This window comes from Zootoca vivipara, chromosome 1, assembly GCF_965207765.1.
Source record: "Zootoca vivipara chromosome 1, rZooViv2.hap1.1, whole genome shotgun sequence".
Taxonomy (NCBI): Eukaryota; Metazoa; Chordata; class Lepidosauria; order Squamata; family Lacertidae; genus Zootoca; species Zootoca vivipara.
Window position 1 is genome coordinate 51676112 of NC_142582.1, and position 18145 is coordinate 51694256.

The 18145-nt window shown below is 44.7% G+C and overlaps 1 protein-coding gene across 10 annotated transcripts in view; it reads right to left on the reverse strand.

Moving 5' to 3' along the window:
- SPTB (spectrin beta, erythrocytic) overlaps window positions 1-18145 on the reverse strand; it is a 101971-nt gene that overhangs the window by 30663 nt on the left and 53163 nt on the right. For 7 of the 10 annotated variants that reach the window (XM_088663342.1, XM_088663343.1, XM_088663365.1 and 4 more), the window contains 19 exons: window positions 18020-18137; window positions 16734-16892; window positions 16198-16500; window positions 15647-15797; window positions 11729-12599; window positions 10967-11104; window positions 10094-10850; window positions 9369-9571; window positions 7953-8043; window positions 7172-7318; window positions 6597-6860; window positions 5516-5731; window positions 4945-5034; window positions 4119-4403; window positions 3826-3956; window positions 3384-3588; window positions 1589-1963; window positions 679-923; window positions 138-297 (listed from right to left, as the gene is read on the reverse strand). In XM_088663342.1, the coding sequence (XP_088519468.1) occupies window positions 138-297; window positions 679-923; window positions 1589-1963; window positions 3384-3588; window positions 3826-3956; window positions 4119-4403; window positions 4945-5034; window positions 5516-5731; window positions 6597-6860; window positions 7172-7318; window positions 7953-8043; window positions 9369-9571; window positions 10094-10850; window positions 10967-11104; window positions 11729-12599; window positions 15647-15797; window positions 16198-16500; window positions 16734-16892; window positions 18020-18137 (4909 nt within the window). Of the gene's footprint in view, window positions 1-137; window positions 298-678; window positions 924-1588; window positions 1964-3383; window positions 3589-3825; window positions 3957-4118; window positions 4404-4944; window positions 5035-5515; window positions 5732-6596; window positions 6861-7167; window positions 7319-7952; window positions 8044-9368; window positions 9572-10093; window positions 10851-10966; window positions 11105-11728; window positions 12600-15646; window positions 15798-16197; window positions 16501-16733; window positions 16893-18019; window positions 18138-18145 lie in introns of all 10 variants that reach the window. The other 3 variants (XM_088663376.1, XM_088663386.1, XM_060277819.2) reach the window with 2 other exon arrangements.

The following is an 18145-nucleotide window of genomic DNA, read 5'->3' on the forward strand; positions in this document are numbered from 1 at the left end:
CTCAGGGCTGAAGGAGGAAGCACCTTAGTTCCAGAAAGCCACTGCCTCCACCAACACCCGCAGGAACCTAAGGTGGGGGGCAGCCATGCTTAATGCAATCTTGCATATGTATGTATTAGTCATCTGTCACAACAAACCTTGTGCTGGGGAGCCCTCACCTCATCTGCAGCATGGTGTCTGCGCTGCAGCAGGGCTTTGCCAAGATCAAAGCAAGTGGTGAAGCTTTTCTGCCTGGTGTCTATCTCGGACTTTATGCCCTGGTGGTGTTTCATCAGAAGCTCCACAGACGAAACATCCCTTTAAACGGGGAAGATAATGGAAGAATAAACAAGCAGCAGAACATTACTAACACTGAGCGATCCTCAGCGGTGCTGAAAAGCCCAAGGACTGCTTCTCAAGTTGTAGGAGATCTCCTGAAAACCAGTCTCAAAAGGCATTCAAAGCCTGAATCAGCAAATATGATGTGCAACTGGCTTTCAGCCAGGATGGTTCCCAGAATGTTACAGCTCACAGGGCTGATTTTTTTTTAAAGGGGGGAAAAGATTATGAACTTGGTAAGCAGCTCTTGAGGCTTGCACCAGCATGCCAGGAACTGCAGTGCATATGGTTTCTCTAGCATCTGGGTGGGAAAAGAAAAAGTGGGGGGGGGGAGAGTCCATTCCCATTCCATCTTATTACCTGGGCTTCTCCTGTGTTTCAATCTGCCGGATCACACTCTCCATCCAAGATATGAGGTCCCGGACCATGCTGAAGAAGCGGAACTTCTCTGCCGTGTCAACCAGCTGAGCCCGCCGCCCCTCACAGGCAGTCAGCAGGGCCTTCCAGGCCTTCACCACCTCCTGCTCTTGCTTCTGAATAGCAACGGCCCTTTCCCCAGCATAGGCTGCCTGCAGGCGTACTGCCACCTCCTGGAAATGCTGAACCTGCCAGAGAAGAGGGAACTTTATATTGCAACCCAAGAGTGTATATGGTACTTCACACCTAAGACTAGGGTGACTTCCAGAAAACCTGTTTAATGGGCATTCAGCCTGATTTGTCTGCATCATTATCTAACACTTTCCTTACTATAAAAAGTCTCGGCTTTTGGGGAAATTTCTTTCAGAGGGTCCACATCAAGCGTCTGTTGTGCAGCCTGAATTTGTTAGATGCAGCAGAAGCCTGCTCAAAAATACCAGCAGTATGGAAGCATGCTGGCTATCAAGTCTCTCCCAGACATGGTTTCCTAATTTTAAAATGGAAGCACAAAGGACCAGTTTCTTAGGGAAACGAAAACATTGAGAATCTGGTTTGGGCTCCATAGCGCAATAAATCAAGTATGCCAGTTAAGCCAGAAGAGACTGTTTTCCTTATGTTCCAAAATCTTCCAAGGCAGGATGCTAACTTCAATCAGATCTGGAAAACGCCACTTAGACCTGTTCAATTTCCCTTTAGCCAAGACACACAGATGGCAGAAAAATGTGGAAGGTCAAGGACGAGTATCCCTGGAGTGCTCAAACACATATATTTCTTATCTATACCAGGGATTATACCAATACAGTTCCCCATGTCTTCCAGTAGTGAGCTATAGACCTGTAAGGTATGTGGTTACCTGCTGTCCCAACAAGTGTATGTCTCGCTCAAACGCTGTGTGCATCCTGTGGAAAGACTCTGCTGTGTTGACGTCCCGGCCCAACTCCTCCGGCAGCTCCTTGTGCTTCTCCTCAATGAGAACCAGGATCTCACCACCATCATAGAAGAACTTGTGCAGTTCATAGGAGGCAGCCAGCAGCTGTATCCTGGTATCAATCAACTCTAACAAGTCAGCCCAGCTCTCATTCAGACTGTCCTTCCACTCCGCAATCGTGGCAGCTTCCGGGTGGCCAGCATCAATCAGCTGCTCAATTATGAGATTGACACCGTCCACCCGCTCCTGCCCGATGTTTCCTGTTTCCCGGGTGAAGTCACGGAACTTATCTCGCAGTAGCTAGCCAAGAAACAAACCAGAAAGAACATGAGCATTCTAATAGGTCTAATCTCATTCAACAATGGATGCAATGTCACTTTCTGTAGATCCAGAAGCCATGTTCAGTCCCAAAGTACAACACGAGACTTACTTGAACACACACACGGGGGGGGGGGAGAAAATCTGCCAATTTTCTCCTTTTTCTCTCTAGGATACCATATGCAAAGGAGGGTAGGGCTCTTTTATTTTGCATAGTGGTGTAAAAGAGTGCTTTTATTTTTCTGTTGGAGGATGTCATCCAAAATTGAAAAAGCCACATATGAAAGCTTATGCCACAAGACATTTGTTGGCCTTTAAGCTACCACAATGTTCTTTCTTGTTTTTTCTGCAGCACACTAGTGTGGCTGCTCTTCTGAAAACAGCTTACAACAGCCACTCTCGTCATAACAGACGCTCTCTTCAGACCTTAGCCAAGTGCAGGTATGTTGGAGTGACAGCGTCATGTGCTCCAGCCTGTCCCTGACTATCACATAGAAACATGGTCTGAAGGGGACTCCTAAGCAAGTTTGTTTGAGCATGCTTACAAGTCCCCCATGTGGCTGGGAAGCCTGCATGATCAGGGCTCCCAAGGACAGGGAGGCTTGTAAGCATGTTCAAGGGAACACATTTGCAAGCCCAATTGTGACCTTGCTGCTGAATGTGGTAAGGTCAGGAGTAGAGGTGGCAAGGTTGGCGGACACAGCACCATGTCTCCAACACACTTTTACTTTCCTAATATTTGAAGAAAACTATAGTGATTTCTGCACTCCAAGCTGCATGTTTTTTGTTATAAAAAAAGGTAGTGCCTATACATGAAAATACAAAAATATATATTAAACACAGGATCATTTTAACAGTTAAAAGGGAAAAAAGAAAAAAAGAGAGAATTAATATGTAAATATATATGTAATCAAGAGGACAAAATAAGAAAATTAAATTATCCTTTAAATTACTAAATAGTTTGCAACAGCCTATGTGGTTACTTATTTTCTTGTGCCTTATTGCACCAGTACATAGCAAGATTATTCCACTTTTTTAAAAAAATACTTGTTTGTTTGTGCCTTTACTCAATCTTACAACATTAGTTAACTATGCCATGTGGGCTGATTCCCATACCCTAACAATCCAGAGTCTTCCAGCATAAGAATAAATGATAAATTCCACTTGTAAACATGCAGTGGTTAAACCCTGCATACACCGGGGGTTCCCTGTATGTTAAATGCAATTGAATTTTAACACACCCTGTACCACCTAGCAGCAATGTTTCATCTGGCCACCACTGGACCGTGTGCAGTCAAATAACACCACTCACCACCCATTGTCCTCATCCACATGAGATGGGAGACTAAGACACCTGGCCACAATGGGCTGCCTAATGCACATTCTGACAGTGCTTGCTCACAGTGACATGGTCGAGGTCTTGGCCCATCTCTGGGGATGATGCCACTACATCTCTCTCCGCGATCCACTGCTCCAGGTCATCCACTTCTCGCTTCAGCTTGAAGAGGTGGCACATGTGCTCCAGCTTACGCCTGCGCTCCTCAGACTGGTCTTTCAAGCCCGCATACTGCTTGTCTACTTGCCCCTGCAGCCGGATTATCTCCTCCCTGAAAAACACCAAAGGAGCCATATCCTTGCCTGAGCCATATCGCCTGCCAAAGGAAGAAAGACACAATCCAGCAGATATGCAGTGGGCTGCCTTTCCGGAGAGCAAATGACAAGATATGGGATCTATGATGGGGTCAGTTGATACCACGCTCCACAGAACTTTTTTTTAAAAAATCTCCTCTCTGTTCTCTTCCAAAACTTTGAGAGACTGGGAAACAGCAACCAAACATACTTACCCTTCCGGGTGTCCAGCAGAGAGCAGCTTCTGAGCCCGGCCAGCCAGCTGCTTGATGTTTTTCCCGTACTCTTCTATGGACCTCTGCTGGCGAAGGTGTCTCTTCAGCATCACAATGCCGCTCTCTTCATCCTGGGAAAAGAAAACTCCTCCAGTTACTGATGGGATCTTCTCCTGCTCCGGAGTGGAGCCAACCCAGGAGTGGCCGGTCCCATTTCACTGTGCTGCCCCACCACTGCCCCACCCCCGACTTGGGGTTGTGGTAGTGGCTTCCAGCAATATTAGCACCTTTACCTTTGGCTTCTCATCAGTCCCCATATAGAGCTCCTGCTCGCTTATCCAGGCCTCTGCTTCACCAGCATCTAAGTAATATCGCTGGGCCTCACTTGCTTCTTCCAGGCGCTGCAACCTCTTTGACGTTTCCTCTTGCAAAGTGCTCCAGGAATCCCTCAGCTGCTTCAGGCGCTCTTCAGTATCCCGGAAGTCTCCATCCCCCTCCGCTCCAGCCAGCATGGCCTCCCCTCTGAAAAGGACGTCCTCAATGCGTGGGGCATGGCCAGCAATTTCTTTCTGCAGTGTCTAGCAAGGGACAGAGGCACTTTTAAGGAGGTTTGGATAAGATCAGAAACCCATTTGAAGGTTTCTGAGTAGTCATTAATAGGGGCTACTGACAACAATGTCTAACATGATGGCAATATTCAGGTCTTGCAGACTGCTGCAGAGGGAAGCATTTTGGCATCTACCTGCATCCCCACCCTACCCCCCGGGAACCCCTTTGACTCAGGGTTTGTACACACCAGTGTTTAGTGTGGGCTAGAGTCTGCCTGTGTCACCATTTATGAAGCATTGTCCACACAACATCACTCTCAAATCAAGCTGTAAGGGGAGGAGGCTTGGCAAGAGGGTGAGGCATCTGGCAGAGAGTGGTGAGTAGGCAAAGCTGGAGAGCTCCTGGTACATGCATATTTGAGAAATCCTCCCACTCCATTTGCTAACAGCTATTATACAGACACCACTGAACTTTTGGATGTTTGCAGCCACAGCCTATGTGTTCATTCCAAAATGCAATTATATTAAATTGGGGGGGGGGACAAAACTCAGAGGTGGTGGACAGACTCACCTGCGTTTTCTTCGTAAGCATCTGTACTGACAGGAGGTTTGTGCCATGGTCAGTGGATTGAGCAAGAGGCAATCGCTCTTGTACCCAAAGCTGGAATACAGAAGAATGACTAAAGTGCAGGTACAGAAAAGTCAGGCTATATATGTGTATACCAGTGGGATGGGTGGGAGATGAAGTAACACTCGTATCTTGGATCCCGAACACCCTGGAACTTGGATGTTTTGGCTCCTGAACACCACAACCCGGAAGAGATTGTTCCGGTTTGTGAACTTTCTTCTGGAACCCAAATGTCCGATGGGGCTTTCACAGCTTCTGATTGGCTGCAGGAGCTTCCTGAAGCCAATCAGAAGCCACAATTTGGTTTTTGAATGTTTTGAAAGTCGAATGGACTTCTGGAACGGATTCTGTTTGACTTCCAAGGTACAACTGTATTACTCTGTTTATCTAACACAGACTGCCTATGTGTCTCATGGGGACCAGTTGTACTGTAACAGAGCCACCTGCCCTCTAAATTAAAGTAATAAGGTTGACTAGAAGCCTTTCCTATTAGCACATTCAGATGATTGCTCACCAGTTCATCATCCAGATCCCGGTCCAACTGGTATCGAGCCTTGGTTGTCTCCAGCTCCTTCCTCCTCTTACCCAATGGCTGCAGAAGATCCTGGAACCTTCTCTCAATGATCTCATGCTTGCCATCTACTTCATGCAGGTCTCCTCTGGATGGAGGGGCGTGAGACAGCAAGTCTTCCATCTCTTTCTTCCTCACATTTACTTGCTCATCTAGTCGCTGAAATTAGAAAGCCTCTATTAACTCGGCCATCTTGTCAAAATTTATATTTTTTGGCCATAGGCTTTGGGCTTGGTCACATATTTACAAGTTCCACCCTGACTTTCCATTCCCATTTCATTTCCTAGAAAAACAAGGACACCTTTTTTATTCACACCTGAGACTTGAGAGACTTGAAGAGAACCATCATGAAAACAGTAATTGAGGAGGGTTGGGCCTTTTTTTGTGAGGGAAAGAAAATGGTGGTCTCTGCAAAAAATGGAGAGCCCCTGTTCTGATAGCAAAGGTGATAGAATACACTGGAATCAGGGTGAAAAGGGATTATTGCGATATCTAAGGTCTTAACCACACTTAGATTCTGCCCTGCTCTTTCCAGGCACAAGTCCTAAGCTCCATGTCTGAGTGCTGGTTGGGGTTTTGGGATTTTTTTTGTCCTGGAGCTTTCCCCACCGAAACCCACTCTTTAGCACTCAATTGGAGCAAATGTCAAGTCAGGCTTTTCGTGGATTGCTGTTTGCTCCGAATGAACTTTAAAGAGGTGCTTTAACAAGGAAAGTTCTGAAGCAAAAAATGGGGGGGGGCAGTTCAAAAGCTGGTGGACAGCCCTGCCACACCCCCTAGTGGGGGCAGGGGGGTTGTTAACAGATAACCACCCCCACCCCCGCTGCCTGGCAGCAGGGATTTGCACTGACTTTCCAGATCCCGCTCTCTCCCCCTTGGCAATGGGTATCTGCATCGACTCCTCCCTCCACCCTGGAAGTGGTATTTGATTAAGTTTTTATCAGACTAGACCCACTGAAAATAATGTACTGTACCTAATTTAGTCAGGTTCGTTAATTGGCGAATGCCACCCCCTGTGACTTACTTTCAGGTTCTTCAGTAGGATGTTGACACTGGTGAGATCTTTCCCTTGGGCATCAGATTTCAGCTGCTCCTCCATCTCACTAATCCATGCACCAAGATCAGCACAGCTCTGTGCATAAAGGTCAGAGCGGTTGGCATCAAACAGGTGCTGAGCCTTCTCATCTGTAGTTGCTTGCAGCTTGTCCCAAAGCTGGTGCAGCTCCACTAGCCTCTGGGAAACAATTTGTTCATACTGGGGCTTCTGCTCTGCTAGCTTCCGCCCTTCCTGGAGAAAAGAGATAGGGGATGGGGGGAAGACACGGAAGCACTTGTCAGAGCAAAGGACTGGCTAAGAGGAAGGCCATCTATTTCTCATCAAGAAAATACAGAGTAAGAAATACAGGGTTGGCAGGAGATGGGTCTTTCTAGTCAACTACATGCAGTGCTCCAAGTGGTTGCAGGCGACACAACATTAGGTGGTGGCTGGATGAGGACAGGATAATGCTCCAAAATATCAGGAGTCACTAAGCTATAGAGACAATGGGAGAAAATTGCTGGGAGAGATGTCACACTACTCCAAGTCTTGCAAGAACTTGCCTCATCTATATTCTCTAGCCATCCTTGGTTAGAAGCAAGTTCTGCCATGAAAGACTGGTGCTTCAACCATTTGCTGTGCAGGTTCCGGGCTTCGTCGTAGGATATGTCTTGCGCTGTGAGCATCTTCTCATCAATCCAGATAGTAAGCTACAAACAAAGGAAGTTAATTACTGCAAAGGGAGGTTATAGACTCCCTTAACATTTTGCTAGTACTCGAAGCTAAGTGATAAATGCAGGTAAAATAATTAGCTAAACAAACTCAAGACTGTTTTGCTCATATTCTTACTTAATTCTCTCCCCACCCACCCACTTTTTAATGACTGGTTGTGCTTCTCCGAAGTACTTGGAATCATAGGGCTGAGATAGGGAATTTCTTTTTCCTGCTCCAGAGGCTAGGATCCAAGCCAATGGATTCAAGTTACAAGAAAAGAGTTTCCGACTAAACATCAAGAATAACTTTTGGACAGTAAGAGCTGTTTGACAATGGAATAGACTCCCATGAGAGGTGGTGGACTCTCCTTCACTGGAGGTTTTCAAGCAGAGGTTGGATGGCTAACTGTCATGTACGATTTAGTTGAGATTCCTGCATTGCAGGGGGCTGGACTAGATGTCCCTCAGGGTCCCTTCCAACAGTACAATTCTATGTTTCTAGGAACTGAAAGGTGCAGTGAGGAGTATTACTGCAGGCATAATCCAAAGTTATAACCACCATTTGGAGAAGGATAAATGCAGATGCACCTTAGATTGGTGGTAGCAGGAGTGGTAGGCCTAGCATCCTTACCTCCTGGCAATTCTGTAGGAAGTTCCGCAGTTCATGATTATCCTTCAGCAGCACCAAGGCCTCTTGAGATTTTGCAGTGTTTCTATTGTACCTAGAAACGACAATAGTGCCATTGTTAAATGGCTATTCTTTATTCAATTTATATCCTGGCCTTCCTCTCATTTCATATCTCAAGCACAGAGGCAGAAAATAAGAATCACACATCAATGGGGCTCAAGCCTTGTATGTGGTCAAAAACAGAATGCTGCTATGCAGGCTAGAAATGGGACAGCTCCGTCGATAGAGCATGAGACACTTAATCTCAGGGTTGTGGGTTCGAGCACCACATTGGGCAAAAGATTCCTGCATTCTCAGGGGTTGGACTAGATGACCCTTGGGGTGCCTTTCCAACTCTTCAGTTGTATGATTCTGTACAGTAATCACTGCAAGGTAAACAGGGCACAGCACAAACCAGGTAAACTGACTTCTCCATCCCTGCCTTATCTACATTTTTGCTCCTCCTCAAATGGCAGCTTTCAGTTTGGAACTGCAAGTTCAGACTGTTGTCATGCTTGTCTTTTATTATCCTGGTTAAAGATGTATGAATTTTCCTTTTTAATAGGACTTGTGGGGAGGGGAGGGTTTGCAGCTCAGAAAAGGCCTCCCCAGATCTCCTCATAAGCATCTCTTGTTTGGGGCTATTATTGCCTCAGAACAAAAATCTGGGTGATGGTTTTGCTCTGTTTGAAGATTTAACCAAATTAGTCCCTTTCTCTCTCCCCACACACCTTCCACACACCTTCTCCAGAGTGCTGTTCACTGTGATATCAGAGTACAGTGCAGTATCTTGTAATTTCAGGTAGGTGTTGGTCTAACGCAGTCAAAATATATTTTTAAAAATTTAAAAAATTAAATAATTGTCCAGTAGCACTTAAGAGATCAACTAAGTTTGTTCTTGGTATAAGCTTTCGTGTGCATGCACACTTCTTCAGATGCACTGAAACAGAAGTCATCAGGCCCTTATATATAGTGGGAGGGTTGGGTGGGGTTTTTCTCAGGAGGGTAGTAGGAGATGGGTGATTGACTCAATGGGTATGGTAAACCTGTTAGAGACTGTTAAAAACTGCAATTTGTCCTACAGGAAAAAGCCGGGGATAGTATGCAGATGATTAGCATATGTAATGAGACAGGAATCCAGTATCTCTATTAAGACCAGGTCTCTCCATAGTTTTCAGTTTAGTGATAAGTTGTAATTCAGCAACTTTTCAGTGTATCTGAAGAAGTGTGCATGCACATGAAAGCTTATACCAAGAACAAACTTGGTTGGTCTCTAAGGTGCTACTGGAAAAAAAGTTTTTTTAACAAATATTATTTTGTATCTTGTAATATAAGCAATAGTCCTGAGCTGTCCCGTTGAAACTATTCTACGGAAATTACCTCTCTTGAATCAGCTGCACCTTTTCCTTGATTTTATCAGAGTAAATATTTCCTTCAGCCACCAGCTTGTTCCCACTGGCCACCAGCCCAGCAATTTTTTCCTCGTTTGCTTCCATAGTAGCAAGGAAATCTTCAAATTTTCGGATAGCAGCCTCAGATGCTTCCAAGGTGTCCGGGGGCTCGATGTGAGCCAGAGTGTATTCCTAAAGCAGATATTGAGGAAGAAAACAAGTCAATTATTTAGGAACACAGCACAGGAAGTTTTTTTTTTATAAAAAAACCCCTCTCTTCTGCAAGGCCTAAGGCCAATTCTAGTCCACAACAATCTGCAGCAACCATATGCATGTCAGCTAAATAGAAAGCACTTGAAATGCCTACATAAAATAGAGTCCAACTTTTGTAAACTGCTTGTATCAACTTGCCGCTAAGCACAGGATTCGGCTTTCAGCATACGTCAGGAAGACTTGTTTCTCTAATATTTCTCAATATGTGCTGAAATGCAGCTCTTGTACAGGAGAGGGTGCACAGCATGGGCAGGATTTTTCTGTGGCTGCCACATGCCAGCTGACAAGCTTTGTAAGACATCCAAGTGCTCAGATGGCAAATTCAACTACTGCTTCTCTGTAGAGCACAACACTTACGACACTCAAGCACCAGGATGCAATCTTGAGACACTAATGTAACATACATAAAAGTTATAAGATGCATGTTCCCTGCTGCCATACCTGATTGGTAAGAATGATTTCCACTTGCTTTGCATCTTTAAGAAATTCCTGGAAACCAAGACACTTGTTGAGGAATTTCTCCCTGCTACCCCACATTTTACATAAGGCGTTCCAGCCTGTATCCATCCCCTGAAGCCGCTGCTCTAGCTGCTGATACTCAACATCTGTCTGTCCTTGGGTCACTCTGTTTCCTATCCCCTTGACACTGTGGTAATCATCCTTGTGTTGATCAATTTCTTCCTTAATGGCAGCATGCTGCTGCAGGAGGTGCTCAGCTTCTACCAGTGAGTTGGGCGCCTCTTCTGAAGCAACAGCTTTTTGCGCCTTGAAGAGCCATGCCTGGAAGTCATCTAAGTCCTGCAAGAATTTGTGCAGCTTGCTAGCTTCTCCAAGAGAGGCCTCCTGGCTCTGCAACGTATTCTGCAGGTCCAGCCAGACTCCAGTGACAACTGTCAGTCGACTGTAGATGTCGTCAGCTAGGTCAGGGTGCTCTTCGGCTAGCCGGTGTGCTTCCTGCTGCAGGGATGCAAGCCGGGCTTGGATAGCCGCTAGGTCACGCTCAATGCCATATAACTTCCTCTGCATGGCAATCATGCCTGCCAGGTTTTTGCCAAGGTCCTGAGTAGATTCAATGACTTTGTTTTTTTCCAGGATCCATTTCCTTGTCTCCTCGCAATCCACACAGTAGTTGTGGAGGCTAAGGGCAAAGTCCACAGCTTTCCGCCTCTGAGCTACCATCTCCTGGAAGACTTTCCACCTAAAAGAAGCAAAGCAAAATGAATGAATGAATCATTGCATTGAATGCAGCAGAGATCTTTTCTTTAGCTCCTTCTTCTTCATGCATCTGTTTTGGTCCTTTTAAGGGGAACTTACCTGGCATTCAGACGCTGCTGACACTGCCTCACACTCACACTGCGTGGATGCCCACTTTCTATTAGTCCAAAGGCAGCTTGATTGACCCCTTCAATCTGAGAAGCCAAGTTGTTCATTTCTTGATCCAGAATATCAAACCTGAAATCAAGATCAGTTAATTAATTGAAAACTCAACATTTCCCAAAGATGCACAGTGGATAACTTCTAAAGTCCCACTTAGAATGTGTTGTCTTGGTCCTATTCCTCCAAAACCCAATTTGAATTATAAGGTCTCATGCCACATTTAGAAAACACATAAACTCGGGTATTGGGGAATGGAAATCCAGAGTAAAAAAGCCTCTCCCCATGCCCTTGTGGCCCTGAGTCTTGCATACATGGTAATTTTGCTTCCAGTCTATCTTCATATAGTACAGTATTGCAACACAGGAATACAATGGAGGAGGTTCAGGGCTCAGGCTGCTAAGGACTAGGCCTGACACACTGAACCTTGAATTAAGCCCTTCATCTGCACTTTAGTGCTATATTTTTGAGGTCATTTCATGCATAAGAAATCATGTTTGCCAGGGTAATGTGTAGTTCTTTACAAAGTGGACTGCAACCCACAAAAATGTGTTCCACAATTACTGTAGATCCTACAGTTGCTCCTTAATTGTCCCAGTTAATGTATGAAGCACTCCCTCCACACCCTTAACTTGTTTAGCTTGAGACAAATGTTCCAGACATCCAACACACACTGCCCAGGGAACAATCTCAGACATTTACCTGTGTTGCACGACATCCAGGTCCTCCAAGGTATCAGGAATCTCCATTTGCTCCAACCACTTCTCCTTCTCACTCATCCAAAGCTCACATGCATCTGTCTCACTGAAAACTTTGTAGAGATCCAAGGCATCCTGCAGCTTCTGCCTACGCAGATCTGCTAGGGACACAACTTCATTGTACATTGCCTGGATGGCCTTCAGTCTGTTCTCAAATCCTGGATCATCCCGAAACTCCATGGGGAAGTTCTGTGCTTGCCTGTTCAGGTTGTCCATGACTCTCTTGTTGTCTGCTACATCGTCTAAAAGGTCCCTGTGCTTTTTAACAAGGGCTAGAGTGGAATATTCATCATGCCCTACATCCTCACTTGACACCAGACGGTGGGCATCTTGCAGCCAGGCCATCAAGTCATCCGCATCAACCTGGAACTGGAAGAAGCTCTCAGCATCCTGCAAGTTTTTCTTGTGGAAAGCTGCCAGTTCCTGCAGCTGGGCCCAGAGGGCTTTCACTTCCTCAATCCTTCTGCGGATTTTAAGTGCACCAAAATGATTCTGAGCAATCATAGTTTCTCCCTCTTTGATGGTGTGCTGCAGGTGGGTTTCCTGAACACGCAGCTCATCCTCGAAAGCCTTGTGTTTCCTCTGCAAGATGAGAACGCTGGTCAGGTCTTTCCCATAATCCAAGGAGGAATAGATTTGATCTTTCTCTTTGATCCAGCTTTCAGCTTCATCCAGTTCCCAAAAGAATTTCCAAAGGCGCTTGGACTGCTCCAGGCGAGCTTTCCTTTCCTCAGCCAAAGCCATCAGCTCTCGATGGCACAGCTGCAGGTGGTTCACCCGATCCTGTATCACCTTTGGGTCACAAGGCCGATAACCTGCACAAGCATGTGTGGACAGAAAGCTACTATCAGCAGAGATGCATAATGCATTTTCCTTTAAGTCAGAAAGGGAAAAGGCACAACATCTATAAGGCGCTTTCTGGTGGTTTTTAAAAAAATGCTAGAGACAGCCCACCTAAAAGGTGGTTAAGTCATAGCTGCCAAGTTTTCCCTTTTCTCGCGAGGAAGCCTATTCAGCATAAGGGAAAATCCCTTTAAAAAAGGGATAACTTGGCAGCTATGGGTTAAGTAGCTGTGACATGAAGACAGGCAGCTATGTAGGGGATAACTATAATTGTGCTTTCCATTTGTTCATTGATTCTAACAAAAAAGCAAAAGCAGAGATATGTGCTTTGCAGAGCTTCAGAGGGACAATGCACACCACCCAAAAAATTAAAAAGGAATCGTTGCATGAAATGGTGGAGTACAGATCTGATTGGAGAAATGATGGAATTTGCTACTGAATTTTATTTTAAAGGGTTACATGAGTGCTTTCAAGCTTTAGATGCACAGTGGACAGACTCTAAATAGTTTAAAGTGGACTTTTAAAAAATGCCACATAGACCCTGGAGTGTAGGAACTGTGTCATTCTTCATTAGCGCCACCCAACAAACAGAAACAGATGAATTTATCAGTTTTGGTTTCTCTAAGTTTTTCATTCCCCCCCCCCCTTCTAAGTTTAGTTCTACAAATTTCCAAACACTTTGTGGAAAACTCACCAGCATTTTAGTGTGAATTTCTCCTAACATAGAACATATTTTCTTATTATGCACATATTTACAAAGCAATGTTCCCTAATAAAATGCATTTTTGCATGTTATTTTCACCAATACATGCATTTTTGTGCACGTTTTTCCCTAGTGCATGCATTTAAAAATTCTTCTTCTTCTTCTTTTTTTACAAAGTACTTGGCTGAAGAACTGCCTTGCAAAATTGGGAAAAGTTAGAATTCTAAAGGATGGCTATGTTTCAGCTTGCCTATAGCTTCAGAAAGTATGAATTATGTAGGTTCACCTTTAAACATGAACTGAATCAGTTTTCTTCCCCATCCCCAGTCACAAATACTATCCAGTAAGCTGCTGGGGTACTGGCACACACCCACATTTCAGCCAGCACTCCAACCCACACTAGTCAACCAGTAGAGGTGAGAATTGCATTTCTGCCACACACAATACATTGACATTCACATCCTGAGTAAATGTAATATTCCCTAAAGAGAAGCGCATCTTTTGAGGGAAGACAATGGGAAGCAGTACAACAAATGAGCAACAACTGTGTTTCTTGCACTGAAAATCATTATCTGGAAAAGCCTCCAATATCACCCGGACTCCACCTCCCAATCCTTCTTTCTACTATCACACCAGCTAGGGCCAAAAGGTAGCCGTGTGAAACCCCAGGACCCTGCAGTTTTCAAGGCAACAAGTGCTATAGTTTCTAGCTGAACTTAAGGGTCCTACTTATGAATTAATTTGTGCACCTTGGACCCGTTTTACTATGAATTCAGTCAATTTAAGGTGGAACAGGAGATGACTGGGATATGAAATATTTATTATTACGGTCGAGGACCAGTTCATAGAAAAATATAAAATACAGATAAAAATAAAATACTGTGAGTCCCTTTTGAAAGAACAGTTTCAGGGAGCATAACGTATAGATGACGCTTTGTGGAACATTTAAAATACATTGTTAATTATATATACAATGCTGAAAGTTTAACCCTTAAAATAGAAGCTGCAGAAAACTGAGCCTAACTCGCTCGGGTACCATATGTTGGGAAATTCAGACGGACTCGGGAGAAGGTCTGTGTCTGCATAGTTGGGCACAGAATCTGGCGACCACCCTGGTTATCTCCTGGTCTTTGCCTAGCAGGAGCATGTTGTAGAATTGCTTTTCCGGGAGGCTTACTAACCTCACCAGTATGGGATCCAGGATCTCCCTTCGAGCTTCTTCATAGAGGGGGCATCTGAAGAGGAAGTGCTCTGGACTTCCTATTTCCCCTAGAGGGCATACGCAGAGTCTTTGGGCGTATGGGATTTTTTTGTAAAGCCCCTCCAGCACAGGCGTGGGCAATGCCGCACTTCTGGCAAGTGTAAAAGCCCTTCTTGCGTTTTTTGACAGGAGAAAGGAGAAATAGGGTGCCGGGGCGGCTATGTATCTCTCAATTTCTCCAGATCTATATTCAGGACAACTTGGATGACTGGGATAGCTCCATCGGCAGAGCATGAGACTCCTAATCTCAGGGTCGCAAGTTCGAGCCTCACGTTGGGCAAAAGGACAAGACAACCCTTGCGGTCCTTTCCAACTCTATGATTCTAAGAGGACAGAGGCATTTTCTTTAAACCATTTTTTAAAAGGAAGAGGCAAGGATACAGATTGTCTCCCCTCACTCCTTCCCCTTTTATACTGAGGGCTTCTCACTATTTGGATATGTAGATTTAGCAAAATTAACTAGTAATTCAATCAGAGGCGGTAGCAAACAATATTTTGAACAAAATTGGGGGAAATTCGGAAATTATATGAAGCAACAATGTCCCACATTAAAATCCTGGATTCATTTCTAAAGCTCTGTACTGTATGTAAGGATCATAAAACAAAAGGGAACACAGGTGAAGTATAGAATGATGAGGAAGCAGTAACCAGCTAAAAACTTAAAGAGACCAAGATGAAGACCCGTAGAAGTATGAAAGGAGAGGAAATTTTTGTTTGTTTGACATGTTTATGAGATATATTTGGTGTACGTTTTATTTTAGTTGAATTTGATTGAGAAAAGAGACTAGACAGGAAGGTCTAGCTGAATTCTGTATTAGATATTAGTTATTTTTCAGATGAAAATTTGGAAGTATGATGATTTGTATGCAGTCTTATGTTTTGATTTGATACGTTTTAATTTGTTCTGTCTTGATTTGATATGTTCTGATTTAAATCTCAATAAAGTATGATAAAAAAACACTTAGGGCTTCTCAACTCAGAAATTATCATTTATCATTCACTCACTCACTCACGCACGGAAGTCATAAAATTCTTCTTGGAAAACAAACACCTACCATCTCCATTGGCAAATCTAAGGGCAGCTGCACTGACATCACGAACCTTCTCAGCCTGGATGACCATGTCCGCCTCCATCAGCTTATGCTTCTGAAGAAGGTATTCCACTTCCAACAGGTGCTTCCCAAATTCAGGAGACAGGAGTTTAGCCTGTAGGAGCACAAAGGAAGAATGTACCGTACCCTTTTCTCTGCCTCTGCTAGGGGCAGGCTACACATTATGTACAACCACATGTAGTGCAGCCTGATGGCAATTGTTATTTTAAGAAAAAGCAGCTTCAGAATGAATTGATTTTGAGCAGAAAAGTAGCAGAAATAAAGCTTAATCCTTTTCCTGCCTGCCATTTCTTCATTCCAAATTACCACACACAGCTTGCCTCCCTAGGGTTTATAATGCTGCATTTTGAACCCAGGGGGGCAGGGGGGAGTCACTTGGGAAGATAATCTGTCTTGGGGAAATGGCAGGCAAGGGGAGCACAGGATGAGCCTCCACCTCAATTTGCTGGCTTCTTTCTACCAACCTGCAGTGTTCCACCCAAGCCCTTCCTTACTTTCATCTCATCTATCCAGTCAATACTGTGCAGCATGTCTTGGAACAGCTGCTGCAGCTTAAGGTTCATCTCCAGCCGCCGCCGCCGGGCCTGCAGCAACTCCAGCAGGTACTCCCAGAGCTGCAGGATGTTGTCCTTGCGAGCATTGATGCGCTTGATGTCGTGGTAATTCTCCATCTCCAGTTCCTTGGCCACCTCCTCTATGGCCTGGACCCGTTCCTTGTAGGCTGCTGTATCAGTTTCAATGGCTTCATGCTTCTTCTTTGCTGCCTCCACAGCTGGCAAGTCATTTCCAAAGTTATCCTGCCCAAATTAAATTCGCCTTTGGTTAGCAACTGTGTGGCGGCATGTTGCCTTTTCTTGTGCATGCAATAGAGCAGAGGGTGTCGGGAGGGGGGCATGCAAAATTCCCCAGAAGGGATCTGGGTACCATTTTAAGCTGGTGCCAACTGAGTGCTTGTGTCCGTCCGTCCCCCAACATCCCCTGCTGTTTCTGTTGCCACCAGGCAGATCAGAGACTGGAAGCAGCACATTACCTGTGCAACAAGGCGCTGGTTTTCATTAAGCCACGTCTCCCGCATTGCTGCCTTGCGATCAAAGCGCCGGGCGAGCTGCTCCAGCTTCTCCTGCCTAATAAGCTCGTTCCTCAGCGCCAGCTCCCGTTCATGCTCTGCCTTCTCCAGCTTCTCCCAGGCCTGTGGAAATGTGTGCACACAGGAGAACGAGAATTCAGTACACAGGTACAGAATATACAATCAAGAGGCCGCAGCAATTCCTATGTAATGCCGCATCGTACATTCTACAAAGCATTCCATTCATATACAGGCTGCGCTAACCAACCTCACATCAGCAAAATGTTGCTTGGCCAGATAAAGAGCTATTGTTCCTCCTTGTATTTTTCTCTAAGGGATTGTTCTCACAACACTTTTCTCGTTTATGCAAGTAGCCCTGTTTTTTTTCCAGGCCCCTGCTCATGTGAACACACACACACACACACACACACACACACACACACACACACACAGTGTGGCGAACTGAACAATAACAGATACTAGTTGGTAACAACTCTTATGGTTCCATCAAAACTCCCCCCCCCCAAAAAAATACTACATTCATGGAAAATGCTGCAGACTATATATGTGAAAACCTCATTCACGTTTTATCATTGTCCATGTGAGCATTTATTCAGTGTTGCTAGAATGAATAGGAAAAGTATTGTACAAAGCAGATCTAAGGTACTTGATGGGAAACATATTCAGCTTGTGGTGTGGGATCACACCCAGCTGTCCCTGTAGCTTCCTCCTTGGTTTCCACATTAGCTGCTGATCACCTCTCTAATCTTGATGTATCGGGTTTTTTTGCTATGCAGTAGTAGGGATTGAACCATGGGTGATATGAGTCCAAATTATGTGCCCTGTTACTAACATAAGGCACTTTCCCAACCAGCCAAATTAATTAAACAAGAATTTTTAAAAGTTCTAGAAGAAAAGTCCTAACACTGAAATTCTCAATCTATCACATTACAGGTAGGTAGCCGTGTTGGTCAAAACAAAATTTAAAAATTTAAAAAAATCCTTCCAGTAGCACCTTAGAGACCAACTAAGTTTGTCATTGTTATGAGCTTTTGTGTGCATACCAATGACAAACTTAGTTGGTCTCTAAGGTGCTACTGGAAGGATTATGAACTTTTGTGTGCATGCACACGAAAGCTCATACCAATGACAAACTTAGTTGGTCTCCAAGGTGCTACTGGAAGGATTTTTTTTAAAAAAATTATTTTATCCCATTTCTGTTAACCATTTTAAGCAACTGCATTAGGTACCCTGTTGATGTCAGACACTAATTTTCCTTCATGAGGCGTATACACTTTCTGATTGTTGGCTCGCATTCTTGACTGGATGGTAAACAGCAGGACTTCCAGGTTCCCCTTCTCCTGAAACCTGCCCAA